General features: G+C 36.8%; 1 protein-coding gene and 1 long non-coding RNA gene across 17 annotated transcripts in view; one reads left to right on the top strand and one right to left on the bottom strand.

The window, feature by feature from the left end:
* The window catches only part of RUFY3 (RUN and FYVE domain containing 3), a 72,029-nt gene that overhangs the window by 17,075 nt on the left and 41,302 nt on the right, over positions 1-13,652 (bottom strand). For all 16 annotated transcript variants that reach the window (XR_012007208.1, XM_072775316.1, XM_072775317.1 and 13 more), the window contains 9 exons: positions 12,460-12,633; positions 11,549-11,666; positions 10,614-10,715; positions 9,051-9,174; positions 7,123-7,184; positions 5,848-5,913; positions 4,167-4,236; positions 1,601-1,693; positions 1-84 (listed from right to left, as the gene is read on the bottom strand). Coding sequence is in view for 15 of the 16 variants with exons in the window: in XM_072775316.1 (XP_072631417.1) it covers positions 1-84; positions 1,601-1,693; positions 4,167-4,236; positions 5,848-5,913; positions 7,123-7,184; positions 9,051-9,174; positions 10,614-10,715; positions 11,549-11,666; positions 12,460-12,633 (893 nt within the window). In the remaining variant the exon portion in view is untranslated. The remainder of the gene's footprint in view (positions 85-1,600; positions 1,694-4,166; positions 4,237-5,847; positions 5,914-7,122; positions 7,185-9,050; positions 9,175-10,613; positions 10,716-11,548; positions 11,667-12,459; positions 12,634-13,652) is intronic.
* On the top strand, positions 7,287-12,492 carry LOC140604187 (uncharacterized). The gene is made up of 3 exons (XR_012007209.1): positions 7,287-8,043; positions 9,509-9,538; positions 12,404-12,492. It is a non-coding gene; the product is annotated as an uncharacterized lncRNA (long non-coding RNA).

Raw genomic sequence — 13,652 nt, 5'->3', positions numbered from 1 at the left:
CAGTCGCAATTGTGTCTCCTCCTTTAAATGCTTTCTGGCTTCACTCAGTGCTTGCCCTTCTGAAGTTCTGTCCTGCTTAGGACCCTTAAAAAGAAAAATAAAATAGTACATATATTTAAGGATTTAAAAAAAATCTATACATAGCACTGCTGTTTACTACGGGAAAATGATTATATTTAATTAAACAGGTATAACAATGAATAAAGACAACAAAGAAACTGAAGCAGCTTAGTAAATAAAAAATTATCAGCAGAATTGGGTTTCTTGCCATTTTGTTTAAAGCCCTAAGACAGGTTACCAAATCAAGGGGAAGAAGTCTTAAAAGTCATCTTCTAAAAACAAAGTAGCATTCACTGTAAAATAGAATTAGACCAAAGGTTCAAATAGTCTATTCCTTCTCCATAGATCTCACATTTGGAGTCTTCAGCCACCCAGAGAGATCACTGCTTGAAATAAGTAGGTCACCAGAAAATTCTTCTGAGCAGTCACAGTGGTTTTCACAAAGTCCACACATTAAACACATTACTCATAGAAAACTACTTTAGTCCCCACTCAGAGCCTCGCTTAGTCCCCACTCAGAGCCTCACTGCTTACTCTTTTTTATTCATTCATTCATTCATTCATTCATTCATTCAGAGAGAGAGAGAGAGAGAGAGGCGGAGACCCAGGCAGAGGGAGAAGCAGGCTCCATGCAGGGACCCCAACGTGGGACTTGATCCCGGGTCTCCAGGATCACACCCCGGGCTGCAGGTGGCGCTAAACCACTGCGCCACCGGGGCTGCCCTTGCTGCTTACTCTTTAGGAACAACTTTAATAACTATGGATAAATGTGGATTCCTAGGTCACAGAAGGTTAGAAGCATGCAGATAGAAAGGAGTGGGGAGACCCCAATACAAATAGCAGTGAGAAACAAGAGATGCCAGTGAGATCATTAAAGCAGAGATAAAGCACCCAGAGCAATCTGGAAACATTTAAGTATAGGTGCTAGAAGCTCTATCAATTGCAGCAGCGTCATCATAAGTTAGCATGGAATTGTCGATGTTGATAATTAGGATCTTCAGTCATCATAATAGGCTAATGATGTGTTAAATTATATACTCTACCTAAGGCTGCTTAAGACTGTGCAGTACATAAAAGGTTTGCAAAAAATCTGTGTAGACATATACAACAAGTTTGATACTTTAAGAGATTAAGTTATCTAGAAAACTCATTACGTGGTAACTTCCCCTGGTACCAGATAAACACTTCTTACAAAGCAGTAACATGGTCTGAAAACAGTGGTATATTTAATATAATAAATTTAACACTTAAATATAGTACAAATCATTAGTATATAACAGTAAGAAATTGAGTGAGACCAGTTCTTGAAATCTCTCAATAGAGGTGGTGGGGAAGCCAAGGCACATCTGTAGGCGGGGCCTCAGGCCTGCATAACCTCCATCATTACCCGATTCTGCATGGAGTCTCAGTAAAAACAGTGTGCTTGGTAGGTGCAAGTGCTTGCTGCTTTCAAACAGTCCTCTAGAGTAGAGGCTCCCCTCCCCCTGCTCACACATTAACACACTCTCTGGGAATATTTTATAAATCCAGTAAGGTTAACCTTCCGATTGGATTCCAATATGTAGGAACTTTCCTCTTTAACTCTTTCCATTTCTTCTTGTAAGGTAATAATCCTGTTGTTTGCAACTGCAAGCTGTGGAAAAACAAATTTAAAAAATAATCTTTTATCTTTCTTTTTAAACAGAGGGTAAGATAATTCATGATCCGCTGGTGGGACATAATTTTCAGGCTTGAATATTCTTAGATGGAGAGAAGGTTATCTTTAACCAAACCACATAAAAATATATCAGGAAATGTATTTTTAAACTAGGTATATAAAAATAAAAAATACCTCCTATTGCTGCTTTTTGTGTAAACTCTTTTCAGCACCAAAATGTTAACTTAAAGATTGTTTACCTCAACAGTGTTCTCATGGGTAACTTCTATTTAGTTACAATACCTATTTCTAAAATGTTTAATAAAGAGGTCACCTCAGGCCTTGAAACTCATCTTACAAACCCTACGTAAGATTTTTGGTAGATGATTTTTAAAAGTGAAAAAATGGAACTCCAAAGTTCTCACTCTAAAAGATGCCATTAAGTACTGAAATTGAACAAAGTCATTTCAGCACCTAGAAAGGTAAGGTAATGTTATTAACAGTTTACTGTTCAGAGGGCACATTTATATCTGCATTCCACAGGATGGAAAAGTAAAATGGAAACATTTGTTCCTCTTCCGCACCTGCTAAACTTGATTCCCCACAGAGAAGATGGAAGAGCCTGAGTGAGCATAGGAAAGGCACTCAGTAGGCTCCTCTTGGCCAGGCTAGTCTCCCTTAACATGATCTCCTCACTAGCAGTGGGCACAGGTTCTGTTTGGTTCCTGTTCTAAGTGCGTAAGTGCAGAGGAGCCAGGGCTCATGCATGCTTCCCAAAGGCAGGTCTGGAAGCCCATATATACCTCTCTGCTCCATGGGCCTAACAAGACATAAAAAAAGTTAACTCTGGGCAAGTGGGCCTGCTTCCTAGATCCAGAGGTATCTTCAAAGAGGTTCTCCCAAGACCTTAACATCAGAGAGAGGATTAGGAAATTACGGCTGTACATCCAAGCGGGGCTTCTAATTCAGCTTTACCAATAATAAAGTGGATATTTATCTATCTTCATCTATTTAATTCTACTCATTTTATCACACCAGTTCAGAACTCAGGAGAGGAAAGGAGGGTTTTTGTTTTTTACCGGCCCTCTTAAATCCAAAATGGATGGAAATGGGAAAAGATAGATCTGATTTGCCTTATCTGTTCTTTATAAAGCCTATGCACAGGGCTTACCTGTCTCTAAAAATTCAAAGTTTAAAGGAAATAAATGTTACTGGCAAAATAAGTACATGAATGAATAAATTAATATTGCTAATAAAATAAATCTAGGTCAGGAGGAAAAGTCTTGTGACTGAGGGAATAAAATTAATGACTATATTTACTGGCTGCTTATGGTATATCAAGCATTGGCCTGAGTCTTTATGTATGATCATTTAATTCACCCAAAATCTTACTATTATTTTATCATTCCCATTTTACAGAGAAGACCAAGAAATAGAGGCTTAAGTTACTGGCCAGGATTAGAAAGTTAGCAAGTGCCAGAGCTGGGTGGGACATGAACCCAAGGAGCCTCGCTCTAGAGACCATGCTTCACTGCTGGGCCATATTGCCTCAATAGAGTAACTCACAGCAGAATCACAGTACAAAATGTCTAATCAGATTATTTCAAAAGCTTTGTAGGGTGAAATTCTAAGGATCATTTCCATTAAGTTTTAATATAATTTAAGAATTTATATTGAAAAGTGAGGTCCACAGAGCTGAGTAATAAGGAAGGTGTTTTAAAGTTGTAACAATGGAAATGTTCTGAAGAAAACTCTAAACAGCATCCTCCTGACTACTGCTTGAATTTGGTTTTATATAAACCAAATTTATGCCATGGTATATAAGAGGATATACTGATATTTCCTATAATAAGAAATCAGTAAGATAGGGAAGATATAGTTAAGATAAAGTCTTTGCCACCTGGAAAATTTAAGATTTTTCATAGAAACCTCTAATGCGATTGAAGAAAAAAATTTGTAGTTTTGCCACTGACGAGTTAAAATATTTCTTTATTAATCAGAAGCAAAACATGAGGTTAATTTTTATTCTTACTTTGGGGGATTTTCCAAGGGTTTTCACATATATATTCTTCTGTGATCTTCAGAGTAACTATGAGGCTGAAAGGAGAAGTATAAACACCCTCTTCTGCCAGGAAGGGAACTGGGCCTCTTGGGAGGTCAAGTGAGTTATGTGCTCAGAAGCACATGACTTGTAAGCAGCATGACAGGCAAGCAGGGACTGCTGGCCTTCTGACCAGTACTAAGTTATCTACACTATCTCCTTGGGGTCAAGGAGAAAATAAGGCCCATGAGTGTGGGAGCTTGCTTATCTGGCACACATAAATCAACGCACACATAAATCTTTGTCTAGTTCTGGCACAAAAGCAGTCCTCAAATGTTTACTGAATGAACAAATGATGAGTATCAAGAGATATGCTTCCACTAATGCACATTATTAAGTTGTATGTCAAAGAATTTCCAAAACACTTACCTCCTCTGTCAGTTTAGTGTTGGATTTTTCTAATGCGTCCACTTTTGCCTGAAGATTGTTTACCGTAGCACTATCAAGAGAAGAAAAAACACGATGATTTCTCTTGAAAAAATAGAACATCCTGTACTTCCCAGGTAAACATCCATCACAGGTATTATCCATCATCAAATGTCCACAATTCATGATGGACTTGCAGGCTCTGAGACAGTTCACAGTAGCTGCGGATCCTACCTATTTTACTCTTGGTACTAAAGTCTATATTTAATAAACACTTGTTGGATAAAATAAAAGAGCTGATGCACTGCATAGTCAACTTTAAAGACTACTTATTTAATAACAAGCTATCTGAAGAAGTGCTTGCCATACACTAAAAACTTTTCTGAATTATTTTATTTGCATTATTTCATTTATTCTTTTCAACAACCCTATGTGTTGAAAAGAATAAATGAGGCCCTGAGCCAAAGGCAGACATTCAACTACTGAGCCCAGGAATCACAATTATTTGAAATTTTTGATGAAAATTTAATGTTTTATTTTCTTATAATCAAGAACTTGAAAAGGGGTGAAAGTAAGTAATGAATCGAGATTAAGGCAATAGGACCCGAAGACCAGGTCATGAAAGTCAACACAAGACTCCAAGAAAGTCCACAGAATGCTTATTATAAATTTAAGGCTTAAAGTTTCTTTCTCTTTTGTTTTTCTCAAGTATTCTTCTACTGAACCCCTATTCACTTTTAGGAATAATATTTTAAAAATTCTAAATACAGAAAGAAAGCATATCTCCTTGAAGAAGTTTCAGAAAATACAGGTAAGTAAAAGGAAGTAATACAAAACACCCAAATACAGATAAAGAAACTAAGACATGAAAATAGTAACTGTCATGTTTTTAGTTCACTAGCAAATGTAAGTGTACTTTTACTTGACTAATATCCCCATAATTCACTGTAGTCATTATTAGTTCTTTGTCTCCAAAGAAAATATACTTAAATTATTCTTGGATTTTCTAGCTGAAACCAAGACTACTCAAAATTTATACTGCTACCAGTATACTCATATTATAGTTCTTACTTAAATTATCTTTATAAGAGAATTATAAACAAAATAAGAGTTACTGGATATATAAATTTTTCTGAATTATTCAACAGTCTTTAGCATAACAAGAACATCAATGTACTTGAGAATACCGATAGACTATTTCATGTTCTGGACAGTTCTGAAAAATACTTAGTATTTGGTAAATTAATGGTAGTGATGGTGAAGAAAGGGTAAGTTAATATTATCAATTCAATGTATAAATGAAAAATGCAAGGGACCAACATGATACAATTCATCTAAAGGTACTAAGGCAATGAGTGGTTTGCCCAAGATCAGTCTTAAAATATGAACCAAGAGGGCTGCCACTTTCAACTGTGTATGTCACATGTTTAAGAATTCTTAACTGAATATACCTATTTAATCACTAGCTATTAATTACATACTAATCTTATACTGCCTTTCACTAAAAGTGCCCAAATTGTTAAATGACATTTATTGAGTGCCTAGCTCAGTGCCTGGCAGGCAGGAATTCTATGTATTTTTGTTGAGTATCGACTGCCTGAATTTAATCCTCATGGCTCATGAGTTTATTCTTCCTTTCCTTCACAACAAAATCCCCAGTGAAGTAAAAGTATTTATTCTTTACTTTAGATGTCTGTTGAGTTCTTCTACATAGTTCTTCTGATCCAGAATTGCAGTAATCTGGCCATCTCTAGGGTGGAAGGCAGAGTTGGGGGGGTTAAAATAGAAATAAAATAATAAGATTAGAAGTCCCAAGAGCTCCCCTTCCTCAATCTTTTTATATAATAAAGGAAAATTGTGCCACAGATACACTGAACCAGAAGACAGACCTGATATATAATGCTCCCAATAAGAAAGACACATTTAAAAAATGAAACAAAAAATTCCCCATATTAATAAAGCCTTTGTTATAGCTTGCATACCTTAGTAACTTAGGTTAAGGGTGTAACATTATAATCTATCAGAGGCATTTAAAAAATAAAAATTTTCTTGTCACAAATGAGACACTTTTTAGTTTTGCCATTACTACTTATAACAACAATTTTCCATTTATCATGGGAATTGAATTAAACTGATTTTGGTATATTAACATTTGTTCCCAGATGTTATTTATTTGCTTTTCCATGCTAATTTTATTTCAAAGTGAATGGTATAAAAACTTTCATAAAGATCAAGTGTTTATTATTACATGAGAAAATAAGAGTGGAAACAGGAGGTTCACTTCTGGAACCAACTAATTTATAACAGGCAAGTTAAAGAACCAGACTTTTCAAATAAAGTAAGATCAAGGCCACACACCTCTACTGCTACACTTAAAGAACAAATGACATAGTATTGGCTCAATGTCCAAAGTTAAGAACTTCAGATTAATTGTGCTTTGAACTGCTAAATTTACAAAGAGTATCAGGTACATTCTGATGTCTAATTTCTAAGGACTGTATGGACATTTTAACAACTTTTTTGAAATAACTTTAGATTTACAAGAGTTGAAACACTAGTACAGAGCTCCCACAGACTCTTCACTCCATTACCCTTAATGTCAACATTTTACATAAACCACAGTACATGTTTAATATTTCAAATTTTAAGAAAACTGAAAATGCAATCCTCCTGGATTAAGAGGACCAGGTTTTCAAACACTACTTCAAAAGATGGAACACCGAATTCCTTTATAAACCCTTTCATTTCGTAAGCCCTTAAACTTCACAGTAGGAAAATCACTTAACTAAAACCTCTTTTAGGGCTTAACAGGCACAACTGTCAGATCTTTTTGGCAAGACTATTAAAACTATGTTATCATAAATTCTTTCAGCAATTCTGTTAAAGCACTACTGTTATAAACTTTAAATGCTATCAAAGAAAATTAAAGAAAAAAACAACTTAATTTTCCCATACATACCCTTCACTACCTTTACTGCTGTTCCCATCCTTGAGATACATTGAAAAATCTATAACTCCAACCTACAGAGAGAATTTTCAGAATTTAATGTAAATCAGATACTTTTTCCAAGGCATAATACAATGTCTCTTTCTGGGCACTCAAAACAATAATAAAGTCATGGCAGTTATTTGAAATTTATTTTTATTATTCTTATTTTTAATCAATCAATTAATTAATTAAGTTAGTTTTCAGGTTTATTTATTTATTTATGATAGACATAGAAAGAGAGAGAGAGAGAGAGAGAGAGGCAGAGACACCGGAGGAGGGAGAAGCAGGCTCCATGCTGGGAGCCCGACGTGGGACTCAATCCCGGGACTCCAGGATTGCGCCCTGGGCCAAAGGCAGGCACTAAACCGCTGAGCCACCCAGGGATCCCCCTATTTTTATTATTTTTAATTAAAAAAAAAGATTTTACTTATTTATTCATGAGAGACACAGAGAGGCAGAGACAGAGGCATAGGGAGAAGCAGGCTCCCCACTGGGAGGCTGATGCAGGACTCAATCCAGAACTCCAGAATCAGGCCCTGAGCCAACGGCAGACATTCAACTACTGAGCCCAGGAATCACAATTATTTGAAATTTTTGATGAAAATTTAATGTTTTATTTTCTTATAATCAAGAACTTGAAAAGGGGTGAAAGTAAGTAATGAATCGAGATTAAGGCAATAGGACCCAAAGACCAGGTCATGAAAGTCAACACAAGACTCCAAGAAAGTCCACAGAATGCTTATTATAAATTTAAGGCTTAAAGTTTCTTTCTCTTTTGTTTTTCTCAAGTATTCTTCTACTGAACCGCTATTCACTTTTAGGAATAATATTTTAAAAATTCTAAATACAGAAAGAAAGCATATCTCCTTGAAGAAGTTTCAGAAAATACAGGTAAGTAAAAGGAAGTAATACAAAACACCCATTGTCCCAACACTCAGACAGGACCACTGTAACATTTTGTAATTATTCTTCCAAACTTTCACTGATGTACTATATCTAAATTTTTCAGGACTGCTATATTATTATCATCATTCAGCTTATTTCTTTTTTAAAATCCAGGTTAAAATATCATACTTCCTTTTCCATTTTCTCAGAGAAAAAGTAACAGAAATTTGCTGTAGTATTTCAAAGAGAAGGGGTGAGAAAGAGAGTGAAAATGACTTTACCTATTGAGCAATTAATATGTGCCAGGCTCTGTACCAGGTGCATCACATGTACTTTTTTATTCCACACCATAATTCTATGAAATAGAGATACTCTTTTTTTTTTTTTCTGTCCCTGTAGTATAGCTAAGAAGTGTGAAGCATCAAAAAACTAATGACAAAATTAATTCAGCAAGAAAATAAAGAAGGAGAATCTGAACCTAAAGAGTGGCTTCAGTCTGTATTTTTTTAAAAAGATTTTATTTATTCATGAGAGACACACAGAGAGAGGCAGAGACACAGGCAGAGGGAGAACCAGGCTCCCTCCCCGCAAGGAGCCTGATGCAGGGACTCGATCTCAGGACCCTGGGATCACGCCCTGAGCCAAAGGCAGAGACACTCAGCCACTGAGCCTCCCAGGCGTCCCTTCAGTCTGTATTTGTAACTACCATGCTTGTATATATATTTTAGCTTGTGTGTGTGGGCGGGGGGTTGGGGGGAAGGTATTTTAGCCTGTACAAAATATTTTAAACAGGGACCACGTCAAGACAATAATTCTGTAAAACTTTCATAATACATAAGTGAGTCAACTTCGAAGGAAAAACCAGTTGTTTACATTTACATCAAAAGTTTTAAAAATCCTACTAGTGACTCACAGAATTTCCCTTAATTTGGTTGGTATAATCTGATCAATCCAAATTCTGAGATAGCAGAACTCAGAGTTACACACTTGGTAACTGAGCATCTTTTGCATACCTGAGAGTCCAAGTCTTCTCCTTTCATACAAAAATTGGCATCAATGACATTCAGACCCACCAAGAGACCAGCAATTATGGCTCCTTCTTCTTCCATCATGAGGGCATTGGGTTCATAGAATTCACTGTAAGAGAAATCCATGGAATACCAATAATAAAACCTCAAGAATCCAATGATGTAATCTTGAGACAAGCAGAAAATTCTGGCCTCATAGTTAAATATGGATACTATGATAACAGTAAAAAAGTTAAAAAAAAAAAAAAAGTATGGGCTTGGATAGTTTGTTTTAGATAACAGGTACATGACTAGACTCTAGCTTTCCAGCTGAAAGAAAAGTGATCAGAATGAGATTTTCACTGAAATGATTACCTATGCTTTCCCCATATATTTGTATTTAAGATGCAAGGCATAATTTTTCGATCTTTAATGGGTCTTTAAAAAATTATTTTGTTTTTCAGAATTTGCCTCAGAGATCTGCTTAGTTATAGGTAAGTGTGTCCTGATACCACACTGTTATTTTAATTTGCAATTACATGATAGCTAGTGAACTTGTGTGTATGTTTACATATAAAAGACTTATTTATTTATTTGAGAGAGACAGGGTGTGTGCATGCAGGTGGAGAGAGGGGCAGAGGGAAAAGGAGAGAAATCCTCAAGCAGACTCCCTGCTGAGCACGGAACCTGAGGCAGGGCTTCATCCCCTGACCCTGAGACCACCACCTGAGCTGAAACCAACGGTCTGACACTTAATCAACTGAGCCACCAGGCGCTCCTATATCAATTTTTAAAGTAAAACACCCAATGTGGGGCTGAACTCATGACTGGGAGATCAAGAGTTGCATGCTCTGCTGACTGAACCAGCCAGCTACCCCCCTTTTCATGTTTACTAGCCATTTTGATTTTCTCTTGTGAAATGCCTGTTCAAATCTTTTATCTACTCTTACATTTACTCATCTGTCTTTTTCTTACTGGCCTGAAGAAGTTCTTCACATACCCTGAATATGCATTTGTTGAATATTACAAATATCTCCTTTCACTCCCTGGGTTGCCTTTTAATCTTGTGTCTTTTGATGAATGAAGTTCTTCATTTTAATGTAGACCAATGTATCCATTTTTTTCCTTTAAAGGTAGAACTTTTTATGTCTTGTTCAAGAAATTTTTGTCTACCTCATATTTTCTTCTAAAAGTTTTACTGTTTTCTTTTTCCCATTTGTATCTATAATCCATCTGGAAATTTGTGTATGCTATTTTAAAATTTAATGTTATATGTCAACTTCCTGTCTTACTGAGTGTAAGTACATGCTAAGGTGTCAAAAGCCTTTCTTGTTTTTTGGGGGGGATAACATTTTGGCCTGTCCCGTATATATGCCACAGTGACAGACTGAACATATGTAACAAACATCTATTCTTGATGAGGTGTGGGAGAAGATATTAGTTGAACTACATGAAATTGCCATGAACCAACTGTTTTTGATCTGTAGCAATTTCAAATTTATATACGATTCAACCTTGTACAATAGGAACATAGCAAGAAAAGAACAAAGTTTAACAAGATGTTCATACCTGAGAAGTTCCTTCTTATTGATCAAAGCTTTCATATATTCTGAGAGTTTCTTTTGCATCAATGCCAAACGAAGCCAGGCTCTTCCTCTGCCTACTGGTGTCCTACAGAAACACAGGAACCAAAGAACTAAAAGTAGCAGAGATAGGGGCCATCGTGGCACAGATTCACTTTCTCTTGCTCATAGTGCCCAGTATAACATGCACAGGGAGGTGCTCCTTACAACCTCCTTCATGACATTCCCATGCGAGGAACTCTGGGGGCTGGCTGGGATGAGGGCGCTAGTGGGACTGGTGGTGTGTTAGCAATTCGCCTTCTGAAGAATTAATTATTGACTGAGACTGCAGTTTGATGGCAAAACCCCTGGGACACCCAACTGAAATGTTCTGGCACATGAACACTGGTTAATCCTATAAACTTAGGGTGGATCATGTAAGCACCCAAATACTAGTAATGTGGACACAGGCCATTGAGGGCTCCATCAAAGTTAGAGCAGTCTACTTTGGGAGGAGGGTTACTACTCTTTTTTGAGTTCTGAGTCCCCGTGTCAGTTCCTGAGGTTCACTTGACAACTGTTTTAATCTTGACTCTCAAACAGCATTGAACACATTCTTTTTCTTAGTCATGTCTAGCATTCTCTCTCCTTAGATCGAATTTCTTGACATTCTGATCCCACAAGTGAAAAAAATAAGACAATGTTTCGTCTCTTAACATGAATACGAACCTCTTTTAAATTCATAATAATTATCTCTCACAGGCATTAATTCTCTTAATATTTTATATAAGCAGTTCTCTGGCAACAGCGCCTGTTCATAAATAAGAGTATGCTTTTTGGATTGCTAGAAAATAAATTATTATGGTCATTGTTATCTTTTGTCTTCAAGGAGATAGTTAATATTAAGAATATTTCCCTAAGAGAATTCAACCCTAAACTTACTTAAGTCCTGGAAGATCTTTAACACTTGCTGTTATCTCGGCAGCTTCTGGAACGAGCTTTTCTACCAATTCTAGAGGCCCCCAGAAGGATTTATTTTGTCCAAGAAAAGTTTTCTTTGCTAAGGTGATAAAAACAGAATAGTGTTTTAATATTCTTTACAGCATAAACATTCCCTCAACACACCAACACATACATACACTTCTCTCTCAGATGTTCAATCCTTTTTTTCAGGAAACTGGTCCTGGGTTATCAGAAGCTCTAAAACTATTCATGCATTCAGAACACACAATACTTTGTGACAATCAAAAAATCTCCCACTTCCCGAGACTGTTCTTCCTCTTTCAGGAAGAATTTATAACAAGCCCTATGATATAATAAAACATCCTAAGAATATAGTACTTAAAGCTACGTGGCATTAGTGAAGAAAATGGTCCAATGGAACAGAATATGTAATCCAGAAGCAGGCTCTTATATACTGAGGAGGGAGAAGGGAAGGAAGCAATAAGACCAGGTCTGGCCCTGAAAAGCTTACAGTTAAATGGAAGAACACAAAAGCAAGAATCAGGGAATCTGAGTTCTAGCACTTGTTCTACCCATTCACTGTGTGACCTTGGACAAGTTACCTCCCATTCCACACCTGTTTCCACCTGCCAAACAGAAAGGCCATATTGGACTAGTGATGTCTGTTCCAGCTCTAGCATTTAGTGATCTGTTTTGTAAGCCCTGAATGTCCTTTAATTCAACCATACCCCTGTCCCCATATAGGGTGCATTCCAATAGATTAGTATTATTCAAGTCTCTTATTCTTGGGCTCCATAATGAACGGTTTTTTTTTTTTTTTTTTTTTTTTTTGAGCATGTATTGCCAGAATACAGCTGTGTGCACATTTGCAATCTGGGGCCATGGCTCACCCTTCAAGCCGTGTTTCAGGCAGTGCTCCATCACCACAAAGAACTGCTGGAGAGGTGCGTAGTCTGAGTCCAGAGTTCTCCCCAGGTTTAGAGCAGATTCAATCAAGCCCTTGATACTCAGCTTGGCCATATTCATTAGGTTCATGCGTTCGTTAGCCATGAGATAATTAGGATCTATAGCCAAAGAGGGAGAGGATGGACCATGGTTACTGGAAACAGCACATTTAAAAATTTAGCATGTCACTGTGTTGACATTAGCATCGAAAGCACAAAAGCAATGCTGTGTGGGACTGTTGGTCTCTTGGCAGCAATGAAGACGGTGGTGCCAAAGTATACTCTTAGGTTTTATATTCTCTGCCAGGTACTCGCTGTTAAAAAAAAAAAAAAAAAAAAAGGTGCCAGTTTCCCTTAGGAATATTCTTGATGCAAGTGAGATTACTTATTTTTATCAAATTTCAAGCCTTGAGTACAGTCTTAATATTCTCACCACCACCTCTGCTACCACCTTAACTTGAGTGTCCATCATAAGCTCACTATTGTCCAACCTTCACACTAGTCTCTGAAATTCCACCCTGGCCCTGACACTCATTCTCTACAGGGTGTGAAGTGCTCTAAAAATTAAAGCCAATGTAGAAAAAAAAAAAAAAAAAAAAGTACTTAAACTTTGTTCCAAATATACTATTTACATTATTAGCATTACTATTTATGTTAATTACACTATTTAAACTAAGCATTATTAAATAAACTAAAAATAATTAGCATTAGCTTCCAAATTTTTAGGACTTAGCGTACAGTGTGACAAATTATTTGAGAAGAGGGACTAAGTACCACACAGAACTCAGAACAACCCAGGCTCTCACTACCTTCACCTATTGGTGCCTACCCTGTGCCAGGTACTGTGGGCTGCTTCTGACAGGTACGGTTTCAATCCCTCCTTACAGCAGGTGGCAAGACAGTTAGTGATAGTGTCAACTTAGGAATGCAGCTTAAGAGTGTAAAGCTGGTCCCCTGAGCACAGCCAGTAAGAGATAACAAAGCTAGAGTCTAAACCCTGACTCTCTGACTCCAAAACCCATGTTCTTGACCACTATAATCCACTTGCAAATGAACCCATAACTCCAGTTGAATATTTATCCTTCCCTCTTGTTGGTCGTTCTTTTTTTTAAGATTTTATTTACTTATTTTTTCATGAG

The sequence above is a fragment of the Canis lupus genome, chromosome 14 (genome assembly GCF_048164855.1).
Source record: "Canis lupus baileyi chromosome 14, mCanLup2.hap1, whole genome shotgun sequence".
NCBI lineage: Eukaryota > Metazoa > Chordata > Mammalia > Carnivora > Canidae > Canis > Canis lupus.
The sequence above is the reverse complement of the archived record's forward strand: the minus strand, read 5'-3'. Positions and strand labels throughout refer to the sequence as shown.